The sequence below is a fragment of the Schistocerca cancellata genome, chromosome 2 (genome assembly GCF_023864275.1).
Source record: "Schistocerca cancellata isolate TAMUIC-IGC-003103 chromosome 2, iqSchCanc2.1, whole genome shotgun sequence".
Classification (NCBI taxonomy): domain Eukaryota; kingdom Metazoa; phylum Arthropoda; class Insecta; order Orthoptera; family Acrididae; genus Schistocerca; species Schistocerca cancellata.
This window is the reverse complement of record NC_064627.1, coordinates 575,794,157-575,815,711: the sequence shown is the minus strand read 5'-3', so window position 1 is coordinate 575,815,711 and position 21,555 is coordinate 575,794,157. Positions and strand designations below refer to the sequence as shown.

At 43.3% G+C, this 21,555-nt stretch overlaps 1 protein-coding gene across 1 annotated transcript in view; it reads left to right on the top strand.

Annotated features, from left to right (window-relative positions):
* The window catches only part of LOC126156646 (histone-lysine N-methyltransferase, H3 lysine-79 specific-like), a 715,177-nt gene extending 693,795 nt beyond the window's left edge, over positions 1–21,382 (top strand). Inside the window, exon 8 of the mRNA XM_049916323.1 lies at positions 17,328–21,382. Within this exon, the coding sequence (XP_049772280.1) occupies positions 17,328–17,513 (186 nt within the window). The 3' untranslated portion in view covers positions 17,514–21,382. The remainder of the gene's footprint in view (positions 1–17,327) is intronic.
* Positions 21,383–21,555: the final 173 nt, after the last annotated feature.

Genomic DNA, 21,555 nt, shown 5'->3' with positions numbered 1-21,555 from the left:
ATAGTGCTCAGAGCCATTTGAACCATTTTTGAACCTTCAGAGCTCTGTCAAACTCTTCACGCAGTATCTTATCTCCCATTTCGTCTTCATCTACATCCTCTTCCATTTCCATAATATTGTCCTCAAGTACATCGCCCTTGTATAAATCCTCTATATACTCCTTCCACCTTTCTGCCTTCCCTTCTTTGCTTAGAACTGGGTTGCCATCTGAGCTCTTGATTTTCATACAAGTGGTTCTCTTCTCTCCAAAGGTCTCTTTAATTTTCCTGTAGGCAGTATCTATCTTATCCCTAGTGAGACAAGCCTCTACATCCTTACATTTGTCCTCTAGCCATCCCTGCTTAGCCATTTTGCACTTCCTGTCGATCTCGTTTTTGAGACGTTTGTATTCCTTTTTGCCTGCTTCATTTACTGCATTTTTATATTTTCTCCTTTCATCAATTAAATTCAGTATTTCTTCTGTTACCCAAGGATTTCTATTAGCCCTCGTCTTTTTGCTTACTTGATCCTCTGCTGCCTTCACTACTTCATCCCTCAGAGCTAGCCATTCTTCTTCTACTGTATTTCTTTCCCCCATTCCTGTCAATTGTTCCCTTATGCTCTCCCTGAAACTCTCTACAACCTCTGGTTCTTTCAGTTTATCCAGGTCCCATCTCCTTAAATTCCCACCTTTTTGCAGTTTCTTCAGTTTCAATCTGCAGTTCATAACCAATAGATTGTGGTCAGAATCCACATCTGCCCCTGGAAATGTCTTACAATTTAAAACCTGGTTCCTAAATCTCTGTCTTACCATTATATAATCTATCTGATACCTTTTAGTATCTCCAGGATTCTTCCAGGTATACAACCTTCTTTTATGATTCTTGAACCAAGTGTTGGCTATGATTAAGTTATGCTCTGTGCAAAATTCTACAAGGCGGCTTCCTCTTTCTTTCCTTCCCCCCAATCCATATTCACCTACGATGTTTCCTTCTCTCCCTTTTCCTACTGATGAATTCCAGTCACCCATGACTATTAAATTTTCGTCTCCCTTCACTACCTGAATAATTTCTTTTATCTCGTCATACATTTCATTTATTTCTTCATCATCTGCAGAGGTAGTTGGCATATAAACTTGTACTACTGTAGTAGGCATGGGCTTTGTGTCTATCTTGGCCACAATAATGCGTTCACTATGCTGTTTGTAGTAGCTAACCCGCACTCCTATTTTTTTATTCATTATTAAATCTACTCCTTCATTACCCCTATTTGATTTTGTATTTATAACCCTGTAATCACCTGACCAAAAGTCTTGTTCCTCCTGCCACCGAACTTCACTAATTCCCACTATATCTAACTTTAACCTATCCATTTCCCTTTTTAAATTTTCTAACCTACCTGCCCGATTAAGGGATCTGACGTTCCAAGCTCCGATCCGTAGAACGCGAGTTTTCTTTCTCCTGATAACGACGTCCTCCTGAGTAGTCCCCGCCCGGAGATCCGAATGGGGGACTATTTTACCTCCGGAATATTTTACCCAAGAGGACGCCATAATCATTTAATCATACAGTAGAGCTGCATGTCCTCGGGAAAAATTACGGCTGTAGTTTCCCCTTGCTTTCAGCCGTTCGCAGTACCAGCACAGCAAGGCCGTTTTGGTTAATGTTACAAGGCCAGATCAGTCAATCATCCAGACTGTTGCCCCTGCAACTACTGAAAAGGCTGCTGCCCCTCTTCAGGAACCACATGTTTGTCTGGCCTCTCAACAGATACCCCTCCGTTGTGGTTGCACCTACGGTACGGCCATCTGTATCGCTGAGGCACGCAAGCCTCCCCACCAACGGCAAGGTCCATGGTTCATGGGGGGGGGGGAAGCATCTTTTAAAAAACCGAAATTAGTAATGTTATTAAAACAAACTGAAAACATGTGTGTCAATGTGTTGAGATGGTTGAAGTAGCGGCCATTATACGTGTTCTCGTAGCGACTACGACTGAGGCGTTGTATATAAGTGATAACAAGCAGCTGACTATGCGGTTGTCAGCAAGCGCACTTCCTCAGGCAGTGCCCTAACCTCCAATCCTCTCCTTCCTGCAATACCTGCAATCTCCCCCATCCCACCTACTCCCAAAAGTGTAAAGCCCGACCCCCTCCAACCACTCCTGAACTCACCGTACCTGTCCGTCCCCTGGACGCCCCCACCCCTCCTGGCAATTCCCTTCGTCCTCCCCCCCCCCCACCGCTGAGGACATCATCAGGTTCCTTACCATCGTCCTCCAGAATGTTCATCCCTTTCAGCGCCCCCACACCCTCCAGCAGATCTCCCTTGCCGCCCGTTCCATATTCCAACTCACGATGTACGCCACCTACTCCAACAACCAGGCCCATTTCACCTTCTCCCGTCTTGACACCCTCGTTTAAATCCCTGTCATGGCGCGACAGAAACGTATCCTTTTCAACAACATACGCTCCCTTCCCGCCAACAAAAACCTCTTCCTGCACACCCTTGCCACCCACCGCGTGGATGCCTTCCTCCTCAATGAAACCTTCCTGCAACCCCACCACACAGTCCACACTTCGCCCTACCTCCTCCACCGCTCCGATAATCCCCTCCCGATTGCGCGTGGCGGAGTTGCCATTGGGCACCGCCGCCAGATCCCCGTTCAGCTCCAACCTCTCCTTCCCGACCCCACCGAACACCTGATCCTTAGTCTCTTCTTCCCTGGCCTTACCGTTACCTGCGCCACCATCTATGTCCGCCCTAACGCCCCTCTTCCCTTCGACTTCCTCTCCCACATTGACCGTACCTTCTCCTCCTACGTGATCGCCGCCGACCTCAACATCCATAGTCGTTCCGCCGCCCAGTTAGGGCGGTGGCATCGGTTCCTCTCCTCCCTTCAAGGCGACCTCATTCCCATCCCCCAGCACACCCGTCCCGACTCCAACTCCACTCCTGATGTTATCCTCTCCTCCCCCAACCTCCTTGGCCGCATAACGGTGGATGTCCTGGAACCTATTGGTAGCGACCATCTCCCTGTCCTCCTCACCGTTTCAGACGGTCGTCGCCCTCGCCCCGACCCTCGTACTGATCCTCCCCCTAAGTATGTCCACGACTATTCCCGAGCCGACTGGAATGCCTACCGGGATACCCTTTCCACCCAGGTCGATAGCCGCCCTCTCACCTACCACCACCCTGACGATGTCACCCATGCCGCCTCCTTTCTCCAGCAGACCTTGTCTGAGGCCGTGGAGGCCCACGTTCCTACTGTCGCCATCCACCCCCACCGTCCTACCTTACCCCCACAGGCCGTTCTCCTCCTCCGTGAATCCCGTCGTCTCTACCGTGCCTTCCTCCGCACGCGTGACCCGGACACACTACGACGCCACCGGCAACTCCAGCGACACGTTCGTAATTTGCTCGCGGCTAAGAAATGCCGGGACTGGCGACAGACATGCACCCGTTTAAATGCAACCCTACCAATCAACTCGTCCAAGTTCTGGTCGGCCTTCCGTCGCCTTACCGGAACTAAACCCTCCCCCTACTATCCTCTTCTCCACGATGATCACCCCTTCCCTGACGCCCTTAGTAAGGCCAATCACTTTGCCTCCTACCTCTCCGATGTTTTCTCCATCCCCGATGATCCCCAGTTCGATTACTCCCTCTTCCCAGATATCCGCGATCGAACTGACACCTCTGTCCCTCCCCTCGCTCCTGGTTTCCAGTACTTGGACAACATTACACACACGGAACTCAATGCCCCTATCACTACACAGGATCTCATTGATACACTCCGCACAAAACGCAACACCGCTCCTGGTCACGATCGTGCCACCTACCGTCACCTTCGTGAAGCTCCTGTCTCTTTCCTCTCCACCCTGGCCAGGCTCTACAATGTAGTCCTGTCCACCGGTTACTACCCCGACCTGTGGAAAACCTCCCGTATCCTCATGTTCCTTAAACCTGGCAAACCGCCGTCCGCCGTCTCCTCTTACCGTCCTATCAGCCTTACCTCGGTCTTCAGCAAGGTCCTGGAATCTATCCTCACCCGCCGCATCCACCAGCATCTCCGCCAGCACCGCCTCCTTCCCGTCACCCAGTGTGGCTTTCGGCCGTCCTTCTCTTCTGACGATCTTCTCCTTCACCTCACGCATCTCCTTTCCGAACAGCTTAATTCCCGTCGCTCCGCAATCTTCCTCTCCCTTGACCTCGAACGCGCTTATGACCGCGTCTATCATTCCGGTCTCCTCTTCAAGCTCCAAACCTTTGCCCTTCCCATTAACTACGTCCGCTGATCGGCTCCTTTCTCTCCCGCCGTCCTTTCTATGTCACCATCCATAACACAGATGCCTACACCTTTTTCCCCTCCGCCGGTGTGCCCCAAGGCTCCGTCCTCTCCCCCCTTCTGTACCTTTTGTACACGGCGGACATGCCGCCGCCGTCACCCCCCGTCCACCTTCTCCAGTTTGCCGATGACACTGCCTTCCTTGCCCTTGCCCCCACCCTGCAACGCTCCCAAAGCCTTCTCCAATCCCATCTTGACCGCTTCACTGCTTGGTGCAACCAGTGGTTGCTTAAGGTCAATCCCTCCAAAACCCAGGCGATCATTGTAGGCAAAACCACCCCTTCCTTCCGCCTCCTTGATTTCTATCTCACCGTCTATGGCCGTCCTATCGCCCTCACTCCCACCCTTCAGTACCTTGGCGTCACCTCGACCGTCGCCTCTCCTGGACTCCCCATCTCCAGACAATCCAAGCCAAGGCACGTTCCCGCCTCCGTCTCCTCAAGCTCCTTTCTGGCCGTACGTGGGGTTTGGACGACTCCACAATCCTCCACACCTATAAATCCCTCATACGCCCTATACTTTGTTACGCCCATCCCGCCTGGATCTCCGCGCCCCCTACCTTTTATAAATCCCTCCAAATCCTTGAACGCCATGCTCTCCGCCTTGCCTATCGCATCCGTCTCCCCTCCCCCACGCGGATCCTGTATGATCTCATCCCCTTCCCCCACCTCCTCCTTTTCCTTGAAAGGATACGGATCCTGTACACCTCCCGTGAACTTGATCTTCCTCACCCGCTCATGTCCCCGATCCTCTCCCACCCCCGCCCGCTGCCGCGCCTGTATTCCCACATCCCACCTGGTCTCCATCTCTCCACCCTCCTTACCCTCTCCCAAGGTGGCTTCCGCCAGCTCCCCCTCCCTGATGATGTCCTCGGCCCCTGCATATACCCCTCCTATCAACTTTGATCCTCCCCCCCACCTCCTGTGTCCTTTCCTTTAGGCACCCTCCCTCCCCCCCTTTCCCTTCCCTACTCTTTCCTTTCCCCTCTCCCTCCTACCCTCTCCTCCGGGCTTCCCCTCCCCCTTCCTCCCTCCCCCTCTCTCCTTTGCCCATGGCATCTCTGCTCTCCCCTCTCCCATCTCCCCTTCCTCCTCCTTCACCTCCACTCTTGGCAGGTCCCCGGACTCGTACACGCTGAGTGAACATTCGCGCGCCGGAGGTCATCGCCATCAGTGTATCGTGTGTGCCGTCGTGTTTAGTGTTCAGTTTCGTCGTCCCGCTCCATTGTTCACCAGTGCCATTGTCTTCTTCAGTGTTTGTGCGTCGTGTCAACAGTTCGTAGTGTGGATTGTCATCGAGTGTGAACGGCTTCTTGTGTTTTTATGTTCATGAGTCTACTGTTTTTTCCCGCCGTTTTTCTAAGTGATGTCTCTTCTCTGTTTATTTCCTTGTACTCTCTTCGGCTGAAGAGCAGCGTATTGTGCTGCTGCCAGCCTACCTGCTTGCTCAGGTGTCAAAATAACAATAAAGTAAAAAAAAAAAAAAAAAAAGCTGACTATGCGGCGTCCTAAGCTGCTGCCAGCCCGCCCCCTTCGGGGGGAATTGAAATTCAATAAAGGAAAAAAAAAAAAACTGACTATGAATTGCTAATTGTGATAATTGACCACAAGTTGACTTTATTTCATAGGAGATCGGAGAAGCATTCCCAAAAATGGGTGTTTCTCGATATCGTTTGCTCGTTAAGTAGCGCGATATCTGGAGCTTTATTATGACAAAAGAACTCCATCTCTTCCATAAGGTCGAGGAAGCGATCTTTTTTACCCTTGTGCAACAACTTCAATTGTGATGTCAAATCTGGAGTTGTATGACCAGTTGCTACCAGATGGGCTGCGAAATTCGATTTTTCAGCAATATCTTTCCTCTCAAGTGCAACGTGCTCACGGAACCTTGTTTCTAATTTTCGTCCGGATTGCCCTATGTAACCTGCATTACACGGGGCACACATAAGTTTGTAAACACCTGATTCATGTAAGACTTTGCGTTCATGTTCATGTTATTTCGCTGGACATTGTCAATTTATATACGAATATCCCGATTGATGAAACAATACAAATTATTGACGCTAATCTCAAAAACCACAGTAATATGTCCAGCGTGGAAACAAACGAGTTCATAGAATTATTATCATTCTGCTTAAAATATAACTACTTCACATTTAACGATAAAATTTATGTCCAAAAAGTCGGACTCAGCATGGGAAACTCTGTATCAGGGATTATGGCAGACATCTTTATTAACTATCTTGAATTGAAATTACTAAGAGATTTTCCAACATTAGCTAAACAGATCGTATACTACTATAGATATGTAGACGATACGCTATTGCTTATTAATGGTAGTCAATCTGATATTGACGAAGTCGTCAGTACATTTAATAGCTAGCCCGCATCTCGTGGTCGTGCGGTAGCGTTCTCGCTTCCCACGCCCGGGTTCCCGGGTTCGATTCCCGGCGGGGTCAGGGATTTTCCCTGCCTCGTGATGGCTGGGTGTTGTGTGCTGTCCTTAGGTTAGTTAGGTTTAAGTAGTTCTAAGTTCTAGGGGACTGATGACCGTAGCAGTTAAGTCCCATAGTGCTCAGAGCCATTTGAACCATTTTTTTTAATAGCTTACACAACAAAATTGCTTTCACAGTTGAAAAAGAACAGAATGGAGTCATTAATTTTTTAGACCTAACCATTGGAAGGGAAAATGGAAAACATACATTTGACATTTACAGAAAATCAACATTCACAGATATCATCTTAGATTATCGTTCACAACACCCAGACCAACACAAAAAAGCGTTTTTCCACTTTTCATTTCATCGTATGTTCCGATTACCATTATCTAATGAAAACCATGAGAAAGAGTTAAACATAGTTAAACAAATTGCAAGAAATAATAATTACCCGCTGAAATACGTCATGAACATTTATGAGATGACATCCAAAAAATATAGTAAAGACAATTTAAGGCGGAATGAGACAAGTGAAACTAAAAATCAAAAATTTATCACATTGCCTTTCTATGGTCCCATTAGCAATAAAATTGCCAGTGTATTCAAGAAGAGAAATATTAGTGTAGGTTTCTCGACGGCGAACAGACTGGGCGTGCTTTTAAGGAACAACATTCATGAACGCAAAGTCTTACATGAATCAGGTGTTTACAAACTTATGTGTGCCACGTGTAATGCAGGTTACATAGGGCAAACCGCACGAAAATTAGAAACAAGGTTCCGTGAGCACGTTGCACTTGAGAGGAAAGATACTGCTGAAAAATCGAATTTCGCAGCCCATCTGGTAGCAACTGGTCATACAACTCCAGATTTGACATCGCAATTGAAGTTGTAGCACAAGGGTAAAAAAGGTCGCCTCCTCGACCTTATGGAAGAGATGGAGATCTTTTGTCATAATAAAGCTCCAGATATCGCGCTACTTAACGAGCAAACGATATCGAGAAGCACCCATTTTTGGGAATGCTTCTCCGATCTCCTATGAAATAAAGTCAACTTGTGGTCAATTATCACAATTAGCAATTCATAGTCAGCTGCTTGTTATCCCTTACATACAACGCCTCAGTCATGTAGCTACGAGAACACGTATAATGGCCGCTATTTCAACCATCTCAACACATTGACACACATGTTTTCAGTTTGTTTTAATAACATTACTAATTACGGTTTTTTAAAAGATGCTTCTTCCTTCTTTGTTCTGTAATTTGCAGAACTTATGGACGCCTACTGAACATAATTTTACTACAGTCGACATCTCGTAGGTGTTGACACAAAGTAATACAAACCGGTTATCACTTTACGTAATTATTTTTAATGTATGTTAACAATTCCTTTGCTATTTGAATAAGTGCTGGATATCGTGCATAGTCTATGTTTAATTTCTCTAAAGTACGATGTATATTTTGGTATAAGTGACACTATTACTTGTCCTTCCTCATGATGGTTTCTCGATGATTGATGTATACTACTTGTTCGCACCTTATATTTGCACGGCATTTTAATTATTAAGTAACGGCAGTTTCGTACTGTTATTATTTTTTATATATTTGACTCCTTGGTATTAACGTTATTATTTTTTATATATTTGACTCCTTGGTATTAACGTTTGTTACATAAATTACGAACGTTGTACTTCTGACTTCCCACGCCAGATGGTGGGTATTATGTTTTTTAAAAAACCTGTGTTACGCCTCTTTTTATGTTATTCATTTATTATTCTTTTGCATTATCTTTTGCTTTTCATATGTTCCGCACTCTAACAACTTATCATCGATCTATTTTATGTTTTATAGTTTATAAAAAACAATACGCCAATGTATTTTAGATATTCCCCTGCGTCTGCTATGTGTTGTACGTACATTTTAAATTTGTATTACTACACCATTCACAAAAGTACAAGAGTTATTTAGTGTTAATAGTTCGCAAAAACAGTAATACTATGTCTTCACGTGTCACATGTCACATAGAGGGCGTGTCAAGCCCCGTCACACCGAGGTCTGCTGAACAAGTGCAGGTAAACAGGGACCTCAGTCTATGTGATTGCCGTAAGCTTAGTGACAACAGTGCATCCCAATTTAAGTTATACAATATAGGTTTGTTTCTAACAAGTGTTATGTTCATATGCAGATGTAATTGTGATTTTCTATGTTGTACTCTCTGATCGTAATGTGAAAAAATTTTTAACTTTTAGCATTGAAGATGGTCACTCAGTGACAGAAAATCGATTTTGCGATAGTAAAAAAAATATATATATATACGACCAATGCTGTCTCTTTTTTCAAGTATACCTGTTATCTAGTCGTAGTGCACAAGACAACATGGAGTCGCCAATCAATATCCTTAAATACTTACATGATGCCATGCCCTTGTAACGGAAATCTGTCTCTTTCTTTTTATTAAAGATATTATCTTCATTCACCTACGCTTGAAGAGAGGTGTCAACCATTACACCAGCCCACGTCCTTTTACATTCCATTAGGATAGCCCAACTACGTTAGTACCCTGTAGACAAGAGGGTCGCCAGCAAACAATCTCGTAGTGCTGCTGATCGTATATCACAAATCGCCTATGTATATGGAGAACGTTAAGGCTTTAAGGGTCCTACTACGCTTCCTTAAGGCACACTCGGTGTTAGTTTCGTTTTCGTTCACAATCCACCGTCTAGTATGGCGTGCTGCATTCTGTTACTCGAGTATTCATCGAGCTAATTACATACCTGCGAAGATATTTCGTATAATCACATCGTGCTTCATAAAAGACGACGTTGTTCAGATGGAATCTACGTGTTCACTTGTATCTGCTTTTCGGGAGATACTGTGTATGCTACTTCCGTTACTAGGAACCCTTTCTATTGAGTACAAATACAGTGCAAAGTGCAGTGTTATATGCAGATTGTAGCATCTTGATGCAGCTAAGCTGTAGGTTTATTTCTAGAAAGTAGATTTTTGAATTGTTGGTTGTACAGTGTCATCTAACTCTTGACAGACTTAAACCTGTAACACTGTAACCCCTACAAGCTCAAAAAGCCTCTTCCTTCCATCAATTATCTCTTTAGCAGTAAGACTACCTTCTGTTTGACAGGTAGGTTGTTGGTATTAAACAGGCAGCTATTGCTACAGATGTAGAATACTACTATCCTGCAAAACAAAAACTAAGTGATCGTGTAAAAGAAATATAAAAGTAGGAAGTAAACAGCAGGCTATTTAGTGTATCCAAGGTAACTGTAGCGCTTACTTTGTTTCGTAATTACTCCTTTGCCTGTAATTAATGAGGTACATCTCACCTGTGAGACATATAATAAACACCAGTGCAACGAAACCTTATTCGTCATACAGTGTGCAGATTTGGTTTCTGTCAGTTGATTTTTTTTTTTTTTTTTTTTTTTTTTTTTGTTATCCCCAACACTGCTGAAACGAAAACATTTCAAGAGTGTGGTTTGTTTCTCTGACGTGGCATTTCTTGGCGCTTACGCAGTGCTCTTCCCTGCTGCTTTGTACTTTCAGTCTTCCCAGGCGGTCAAATTACTTCTTAGATCGTACGAGAGTGAACAGAAAAAAATCATATGCTGAATTAATGGTCTCTCATAAAAGTTTAATCCCTATTTGGCCGATAAAAAGAAGAAATGCACCAGAAGTCTTATACCGCTTTTCCTAGACATCTTTCATATGACGCCTTCACTGACGTGTCAATCTATTTTGTATCAGTTTTTACGGAATTAAAGTTTCCTCTCAAAAAGTTATTCTCCTTGTTTTATGGGTATTTTCTGATATTCATAAACATAAAATATTATCTAGTTATGAGACATTCATCTCCTGTGACAAAATTTGCGCGTGTTTGTGTTAGGTGTTAAAGAGAGAGAGACACTGTGTGTGTGTGTGTATGTGCGCGTGAGTGCGAGCGTGCGTGCGCGTTTGTAAGAGAGAGAGAAAGAGACAAAGAAGTTTTCTTTTTTTTAATTTGATACGTAATCTTGTATCCATTTGCTCCTGAGTTTAATGAGGGCATTGTATCTGAAAAACATGTCTCGTTGTTATTTTCATTTCAAAAGAAGTAATCATAATAATTATACGTATCACAAATATTACCTTTCCATTCATTTCATCTTGTGGAGGCTAAATATGAGCCGCATATGCTGATCGTAATGTGAAAAAATTTTTAACTTCTAGCACTGAAGATGGTCACTCAGTGACAGAAAATCGATTTTGCGATAGTAAAAAAAAAAAAAAAAAAAAAAAAAAAAAAAAAAAAAAAAAAAAAAAAAAAAAAAAGTCGACCAATGCTGTCTCTTTTTTCAAGTATATTTAAGGATATAATGCCAATAAGCGATAGGAAATGAGATGATACCTTTAAAGTGAATATTACGTGAGGCGAAAGGGGTATTAAAGGTTGTGGGAAGGGTCGTGGGAAAATGCACTGCACGTGTAAAGGGAACTGCATGTAAGGCTCTACAGCGAATAATTTTAGATTGCTCCAATGCTGCTAGAATATTAACAGGACAGTATAGCACTGTGCAACAGAATTTAGGGATAACTTTCTAGAAACACAATTGTCTCCCATTGCGACATAAAAGTTGCAAATAAGGTTCAAAGATGCCGAAAACCTTTCTCTGTAATGGTGTAAAAGCGTAGCGCCTTCAGACGTCACTAAGCTGTCGACGCATGGGAAAAAATGGACAGAACTTAGAAGTTCATGTGAGACATAATGTGGTTTAATTATGTAACACTGACACAAAATTTCACCACAATTCAGTCCAAAGCGACGGTGGACTTGTTAATCGGTGGGGAGATAGTCGCACCAACTCTTACGCACATTTCATACATTATTTTGACGGTTATGCGGTGAAAGTTACAGCTGCTCTCAGCCTTGAAATCACAGTGTTCTCTTGTGGGTGGACGAGGAAAATATTGCTGAGATACTACCGTTGAGAATCTGGCGTAATAGCCTCATAGGGTGGCGTGAAGGGTGTTTGTTAATGACGTCAGCCCTTCCATTGAGGCACTGATTCCAACACATTCACGGTCGAAAACGACAGTTCGAAGGCAGTGCGATGAGCATCATGATCACGACCTTGGCAGTCTTTGAAATTGGCCCACACGGACGCTTTAGACCCTCTCGAAGTACATCGTGGGCCAGAAGCCCCACTAAACTTCATCACAGCCTTCGAAGTGCAGTACGATCAAATTATTGTTCTGGCATACAGTGTGGAACCACTAGGGGCCGTCCAAAACGAATAGACGAAGTATGTATGTAATCTAAAGCAACGAAGAATAATTTTGTTTTTTCGGCCTTCCTATTTCGCGTCCTGTTGTAGCGAGATCATGGAGCGGTGTCACATTGACGTATGCGTGATTAAAACGGCGAAGTATGCATCTAAAGGACGCCCCGACCCCTCACCTCTTCCCTATTCGGCAAAGTCCTAGGTGCCTCCCACACACGTATGTTGATAATTTTAAAAGTGAATGGTTACAGAGACAGTCTGTAAAGTGGTCAGAGGCTCCTGCAGATAGGCATCCACATGACAACACTGCGATCCCAACTGCCTGCCTGCTGGCGCATCGGACTACTGTACAGGTTGACTCTTTAAACGTTAGTTTTTAAAATTCTCAGTAGAGGTGGTCAGGTGAGACCGGGTTTCTTTGACCTGGTGGGTCTTAGAGGCATCCTTTCAAGTTACATAGAGTGATTTTGAACGGTCCCGTTGTCTTCCTAAGGGGTGGTAACAGGTTTATGAGGATGCAGCCCCTTAATGTCCTTCCGAGGGTGTCGCAGTGTCAAAAGTCTTCCTATTGCTCATCGCACTGCGAAATGTCGTTTGTGACAGCGAAATGTGTGAATATCAACGCTTCAGAGAAAGGGGTGGCTTCATTGACTCCCTTTATGCCACACCTTGAGACCTCTTCCCACCGATGCCGTGCGGCGGCGTGTCTGCAATGTTTTCCTCGACCACTCATAAGAAAACCGTGTGATTCCAACATTGGCCGACGCGATTCTGATCTCTATCGCAACGCCCTCAAAAGAAGGGGGTGAAATGAGGGTAAGGCGGAGTATGACGACCTTCCCATCGTGCGACACTCCTCGGTGGAGTTGGGTAGAACTGTGCAGGAATTTGGTGCCAATGTAAGATCATTAACCCACGTTACAGGTCACATGAACTTCTGAACTGAAACCTTTATTTTCGCGTGTGTCGACACATAGGTATTTGAAACGTCGTCGAGACCGAAGGTGACGTTTGCATCACTACAAGGATATACCCACCTTTGAGTCAAATTTCAAAGTTATAGGTCTCAGTGGGAGTCAATTAAAGAGGTTTCAAAAAAGTGATCCTTCAATTCTGTTGCACAGTATATACATAACCTTGGGTATATTAAATGGCAAAACTTAGAAGAAAGCCAAAGTAATTACTGCGAAACCCTGTTGGGTAAATTTAGAGTTCCGCTATTTGAAGGAAAACCGCGTTACCATTCTACTGTCACCACCGCATACGCTGGTGAGCCAAACGGTTTTGACCGTTATCCACCGTGAGACTGGTGTTGAGGGTGCCTGAAACGGAGATGAAAGAGTATAAGCCCAGCAGAGACAGATGAGCAATCATTCTAACGACGATACCATCCGCAGATGGGGAACTCCACTGACATAAGCGACTTTGAGAAGGGAGATATAGTTAAGACCCGGCGACTGGGAACGAGCACCTCAGAAATAGCTCCTATTGTCTTGAGCACCTAAGAAAAGCAGCGATTGAGGGACAGCATGGACGGTGAATCCATGAGTAGGTGACCTCATCGTGGGCTGTGGACGTCGGAGGTTCGCAAGTTCGGTAAAGCAAGCTTGTCGTTGTCGGCGATCCTTGAAAGGTCGTCTGTGAGACTACAACGCTGGCGCACGGCGCACGCACAGCGTTCTGCGCACATTGTCGAACATGAGGATCCGCAGTAGACGGACCCTTGCTTATTCCCACGTTGGTGGAACGAGATTGCCAGCTGCGGTTGCAGTGTTCACGGGATCACAGAGATTGGGCCATGATTGAATGACAAAACTGTCCCCTGGCCGGGTGAATCACGTTTCATGTTACCCCACTTCGACACTTGTGTCCAGCTACACCATCTTCTAGACGAATAGTTGCGACACGGACGGAGGCTGGTGGGGCAGTATTAAGTTACGGGAGATACATGCCTGGGTTTCCACGGCACATGTGGTAATAATCGTAGGCAGCACGATATATGGAGACTAAGTGAACATCATTGTGGACCTACTCTGGTCCTTCATGCTTGATGTCTTCCTCGATGACAGTGGTATCTTCCAGCAGGATAGCTGTCCTGTCATAAGGCCAAAATTGCGCTAAAGTAGTTCGAGGAACATGATACCGAGGTCAGGCTCATGTCTTGGGTAGTAAATTCATTTGACCTAAACCCGACGAAGCACATATGGGATACTAATGATCGCCATCTCCGCACTTAAGAACCATCCGCCCGTAATTTACGCGAATTGTGTGGCCTGGAACGAGACATTCTGATGCCACATACGTACTTAAACTTACCAAGGACCTGTCGAATCCATGGCACGCTGCTAAATTGCTCTCCAAAAATAGACGAGCCTGCTACTAGACTGTGGGTCATAATGTTTCAGAATAAAATTCAGTCATCAGTTGGACAGATATATTTATTTCAGTTTCCCGATTTTGACAAATAAATTTGTCATCTTCAGAAGCTTAATTTTGCTTTACCAGACGTCAGTATCTGCTTCACAGAAGCGTAACGCCATGATATGTCAAAAAATGTACATATTGTACGAGACTATTGTAAACACAGATCGACAGATTAATAATTTACAATAAATGAATCACACCTATGTACACGTGAATCTGAAGTCACAAGAGCACCTGCAGGTTGTAGCAGCAACTTAAAGTTATTGGTCTCCAGCTTTATTGCTTAGCGGGTGGCCTATTTAGTTTTGACATGGAAATTGTCTTCGTCGTTTCAAGTTTTGGTACGATTCCCATTAATAGAATGTTTTAATAAAACTATGTAAGTCATTTTTGCGTTATTTTACTGCATTGAACAAGAAACTCCGGGTGTATTTCATCAAAACCTGGTGATCAATCGCAGCAGTTGATTCTTCTTTTCTGGTAGAAGTACAAGAAAATTCCGTGTTAAGTGGTCCTTCTTTATGTAGCCTCTAAATTCCCTTTTATTTTGGTGCGTATTTAATGACCTCGGAATTTTATAATAATTCTAATGCCTGGTCTGGTGTAGCTAATAGATCCTCGCGCAAGGGTTAGGTGCTTCCCCCGAGCTTTTTCAGCACACTCTATGGTTGTCCGTTTGACTTTTGGAAATTCAGTTTCTTGATTGTCTCCGTCCTTCTATGTCCATCGTACCCATTTTCCAGAAGCTCTTCATCAGTATGAGAATCAATGTATTCCGTATTGGTGTTATAGAGCTCTTTACATATATAATTCCATTCCGAAGTGCATTCCTGTCGGGTGCCTTTTGGAATCCACTCATTATCTGTTAGAATGAGGGTGCCAAAAACCCGTCATAACTTCATTCAGTGTACCCTTAAGGGAAGTGCATGTATACCAAGTCTTCAACAGTAACCATATCCATACTGCTGCGTATGACTTTTAACATACGACTAACACTGGCAGGATAATAAAACACGCGATAGAAGGGACCATTTCGTATGAAAGCCTGAGAGAGAGAAATAAAGTGCGCTTTAATGTTGTTCATAACAAGTTTCGTGAGTGAACAGAACAAGATTGTTTCCAAACAAGCCACATACAACACACTGTAGACAGTTTCACTTTTCTACTGGTGTTTTCAATTCAATACAGATATCGGGGTAAGAGGTCAAACTAAATGTAATGCGTAACGAGCCACCGTTGGTGACAGGTACTTTGTACCGATGTACTCAAAAAATATCTGTGAACGTATACCGAAATGTTGTCGGTGGCGTTCAGCTACACCCTCTACGCAAACAACTGTTAAGCAGCTGCAAGCGCACGTGTCAAATACTTTACGTAGGTTTGAGAAGGTTGAGCCTGCTACACTACTGCCCACTAAAATTGCTACACCACGAAGGTGACGTGCTACAGACGCGAAATTTAACCGACAAGAAGAAGATGCTGTGATATGCAAATGATTAGCTTTGCAGAGCATTCACACAAGGTTGGCGCCGTTGGCGACACCTACAACTTGCTGACATGAGGAAAGTTTCCAATCGATTTCTCATACACAAACAGCAGTTGACCGGCGTTGCCTGGTGAAACGTTGTTGTGATGCCTCGTGTAAGGAGGAGAAATGCGTACCATCACGTTTCCGACTTTGATAAAAGTCGGACTGTAGCCTATCGAGATTGTGGTTTATCGTGCTGCTTGCGTTGGTCGAGATCCAATTACTATTAGCAGAATATTGAATCGGTGGGTTTAGGAGGGTAATACGGAACGCCGCGCCGTGCTGGATCCCAACGGCCTCGTATCACTAGCAGTCGAGATGACAGGCATCTTATGCGCATGGCTGTAACGGATCGTGCAACCACGTCTCGATCCCTGAGTCAATAGGTGGGGACGTTTGCAAGACAACAACCATCTGCACGAACAGTTCGACGACGTTTGCAGCAGCATGGACTATCAGCTCGGAGACTATGGCTGCGTTTATCCTCGACGCTGCATCACAGACAGGAGCGCCTGCGATGGTGTACTCAACGACGAACCTGGGTGGACGAGTGGCAAAAAGTCATTTTTTCGGATGAATACAGGTTCTGTTTACAGCATCATGATGGTCGCATCCGTGTTTGGCGACATCGCGGTGAACGCACATTGGAAGCGTGTATTCGTCATCGCCATACTGGCGTATCACCCGCAGTGATGGTATGGGGTGCCATTGGTTACACTTCTCGGTCACCTCTTGTTCGCATTGACGACACTTTGAACCGTGGACGTTACATTTCAGATGTGTTACGACCCGTGGCTCTACCCTTCATTCGATCCCTGCGAAACCCTACATTTCAGCAGGATAATGCACGACCGCATGTTGCAGCTCCTGTACGGGTCTTTCTGGATACAGAAAATGTTCGACTGCTGCCCTGGCCACATATTCTCCAGATCTCTCACCAACTGAAAACGTCTGTCAATGGTGGCCGAGCAACTGGCTCGTCACAATGCGCCAGTCACTACTTTTGATGAACTGTGGTATCGTGCTGAAGCTGCATGGGCAGCTGTACCTGTACACGCCATCCAAGCTCTGTTTGACTCAATGTCTAGGCGTATCAAGGCCGTCATTACGGCCAGAGGTGCTTGTTCTAGGTACTGATTTCTCAGGATGTATGCACCCAAATTGCGTGAAAATGTAATCTCATGTCAGTTGTAGTATAATATATTTGTCGAATGAATACCCGTTTATTATCTGCATTTCTTCTTGGTGTAGCAATTTTAATTACCAGTACTGTATTTCTGGAGATCACTAGGCCTCAGGGCCCCACTGGCAAGCCTAAAGCGCGACCCCCTTGTGTTGTGTTGCAGAGCCTGGGCTGGACGAACCACGCGTTCCTGCAGTCGCTGGTGCGGTCGCTGGGACAGGACGAGGTGCCGGCGCCGTGCTGCGCGCCCTCTGCCCTGTCGGACCTGACGCTGCTCTACAACGACAACTCGGTGGTGGTGCTGCGTCGCTTCCCCAAGATGACGGTCCTCTCCTGCTCCTGCCAGTAGCCTGCCCGCATGACAATCTGATGTAGAGGTGGCAGGGGTAGCGACTGAGAAAGCTGTGCAGGGTCGTCTGCCCTGCAGTATACTGCTGCAGCGGTCACAGTTTCACCTGGAGTGTGTGGGCCACATCAGCAGACTGGGGGCAACAGTGTCTGATGCGCACATGTGCTCGAATAAACACGATTTATGTGGACCATTACCTCGTTCTAGACTACCCGATATAGAATTTGGTAGCTGAAAAAAAAAAAAAAGGAAACAGTGTCCAAAGTCATTGCGTTGCGTTGGACCGCTGGAACTACTGAACTGTTCCCAAAGTCATCCGGCAATGCCTTCATTTTTCCAGAAGAAGTGGAGGATGCTGTCAGACTATCGAGTTGTGGAGCTGTGTTGTGCTTACTCCGAACATTCACTACCCTCACTGAGAAGAAAGCTAGGATGAGCGCGCAGAAGATGATACTGTCCTATGTCACGTCCAGCATAATAAAATTTGAATGAAATACATGTAGGCGTTCATTGAGTGTTTCCAATGGAACAAAACTGTGCTGATGTCAACTACATTTCAGACTTTCCGTAATCCAATCCGAAAGAGCACGTTATCTTTGCCTATCCAATGCAAACAACTAAATACATCTTTTTCCCTCGTTTCTTTCTGTTTCAGTGACAATAACCGTTATTTCCATCAACGTGTTTCAGTGAAACAAAAATACAAATGTTTTCCCAATTTCATTCATCTTAAAAACAATAGAATGTGATAAATGGAAGGCTGCCTCCAAATTAAACATCCAATGCATTTACTTCCTACAGGTGTATTAACAAAATGGAGAAAATTAAATAGGTCTTTTGCGATAATTCTATCGAAACAGAATACTTGTGTAATAATATGGCGCTGCATGTGAATACATGACGATATATGGCAAATTTTACAAGATGACTATCTTGAATCTCAGTTCTGTCCTTAGCGGGTTCATGAAACACACAGCACTATTCTCTAAAAATTTGTCATAATATAGTGACTATCTCTAGACACAGCGAGAGAGCCAGTGTATGTGATTCCGTACATCACTGAAAAGATTGTTAAATACTGGAAGCACACTTTTGTTTTCCACATAACGTGAATTATCTCTGTGTGGTCGAACCTAGTGCAAATACTAACTGACACTGATTAGAACTGCCTGTTCTATAAAACAATAATAGGCAATACAAGAAAAAGTCTTTTGCTCGCAAAGTTATCAACCTTTGATTACTGCAATGTTCCTAGCGAAAAGAACAGACATTAGGTGAACACTTTGATAGTGAAAAATATTCCATGTGTATCTACAGGGGCAGGTTTCGCATAAAATGTCATCTCCCGTGGTCGTGAGTGTCGTTTAGACAACAGGAAAATATCTTCAAAAACTTTGATTCGTGTAAATTTATGATTCATTTGTGACCATAACATGTACCTTCTATGCAACACTAATTATGTGAAGATCATCGATAATAATCTAGGTAATCCATTAGTTTTCATGGTCCAGAGCTATTTATTACATAAACATGTAATTCATTTATTGTATTGAAGCATGTTAGTACAAACTGAAATGCGATTGTCAGTGAATACTGACAACGAGTTTGATTACATTTATGTACAGTAGATGTATAGGAGCTACAGTGCCCGCAAATGGTAACTGTTAGAAGTTATTATTAGTTAGTGCATAAAAATTTAGATGACATGTTTAACATTTATGTAATGTTGTATGTCGAAGTTTAATGTATGTTGTTAGATCTTTAATGGTGTCTGTTAGCTTCTTAATATGTTTAACATTTATTGCCGTTTCAATCATGTAAATGTCTCTGAAATGTAATCAAAATGTAAATAGTTAGAGAATATGTTATAATTAGTCAAATAAGTAAAGTTACTTTAGTTTAATATATAATGGAGTTGTCTGGACATCGTCATGTGAAATCGTAGCAGTGACAAGTTTACATAAGATATGTTACTCTCCTTGTTAAATTAAGCATACTTGTCTGAACATTTGCTTATGCTGCAGTTAGAACAAAACATTAGCTGAAATTCTAATTCCTTCAAATTCTTAGAACGTTAGGTACAATTTGCATAAAATTGGTTCTCTATGTAAATCAAACAACAGATAATTTCAAATGTTCTATTACGATTTTGGCTTGAGTAGAACCTGTACATGAAAAGACAACGCAAGATTCTAGCTTCACATAACTAACAAATTTGTAAATGCATGAATACTTCATTAGAAATAGTTATTTGTATATATTATTTTGCAACGTAAGTCTGGGAATCCTGACCAAAAACAACGTAAGTAATTTAAACCAAATAATGGAGGTATGATTCAAGACAGTAGACAACCATATGTGGTACAATATGATTGTAGATATAAAGCAGTGAGATGTTAACAGACGTAAAGTAGAACTTGTCGATTATTCCTTCTGGATCACTGAAGAAACTGTATCTGATGTGTAAAATACAAATAAATCCAGATCTCTTTCTGTACCGCAAATCTCCATGTCCATATGAAAATTTAAAGTGTGAAGATTGACTTATAGTACTCCAGAGATTACTGTTCTGCATCTATCAAAATCAGTTGCAGAAAGTGGAACGAAATACCAGTGTAGCTAAATGTGATAATTTTAATATCGTCCCTGCATTTAATAACACTGAGATATTAGTATTTAATCCTTTTGTAGATTTTAGTGCTATGGAGTATAGATTCCTATACGTATTGAAATTTGAAATTTCTTGAAAATTTTGTAAAACTGGTATTGTCTTGCATACATGTTACACGTTTACATAATTTAATGCACATGATCTTGCCAAACGTGTGTTCCCCTTCTTTATGTATTCGAGTAGGCAGCAATTCGATGGCTTTGTGCTATCACATTAATTACACTTGATGGGAAGAATATAATTGAATCTCTGCTGTAGAAAGTAGAAAATTCCGAATAGGGCTTTCACATATCCCTGCACATGTGTTTACTATCAGCATTTTAATTTAATAAAACACTGCACCAGTCAATCCAGAGATGCATGTCGAAGGAAAATGTTAAACCATTCCTTATCGAATATAGAATGTGAATGTGCAGCATGAACGTAATTGGTTGGTATCTATTGTTTATGTCTAGGAGAGTTCTAAAAATCCGACTATCTGCTTCCTATGGACTAATACAGTATGTTGCTTATCGTCGTTGCCACTAATAAGTGGTGTAGCATAATATGAGTGGTAGTTACAATACATGTTCCTGGGGCATAAGAAAAACACGCTGCTGTATGGTATGGAATCAGCAAGCATTAATTTTATTGCAATTAGATTCATACAGCTGTATATTATATACTACCGCACACTACAGCACAAATATACCATTTTCACCTATCAACGTGGACAGTTGAGTTTTATAGTCAGCAGAAGAGTTTTATAGTCATGTTCTAGAAACTGAAATATTTTAGAAAGTGTCATTTGTTATTCGAAGAGATTTTCTCTTCGAACATTTAATTGGCTGGGATAATTTTAAATTTCACAGCTGTCATTTATTTAGCTACTTTCTGCCTTCAACTGACTGGTAGCATTTTGAAATCGTTCCTTCTTGTGCACTAGACTTTCATGAGCAACACTATAAGCATGTTATTTCTAAGCGACTACTCTTATTGTTATCTTGCCTTGTGATAGCTTTTTTACCAGTTAACTGGGATATCCTTTTTCATTAATTTTTAGCACAAACAGAGTTAAGTTTAAGACGCAATGGCAGATAACTGTACAAAAAGTTGTAAACAAGAAAAAAATTGCTGAAGAAACCTTTGAAAGATATTCGATTATTAACAGTATGGAACATTCTTGGTTTAGCAGAGAAAAAGCTCTATATTTTTGATACCAGAAGATGTAGAAATCATTTTATAAGACAAGCCTGAGGAGAAATGTACCTCATAATAAAAATAAATGTAATATTTCAAACACAACAGAATGGGAAACTATGATCTTGACAAATGCGACATGCGGATATGCTGCATATTTTCTGTGTGTCCTCACCAGTCGTCAGTTACCAA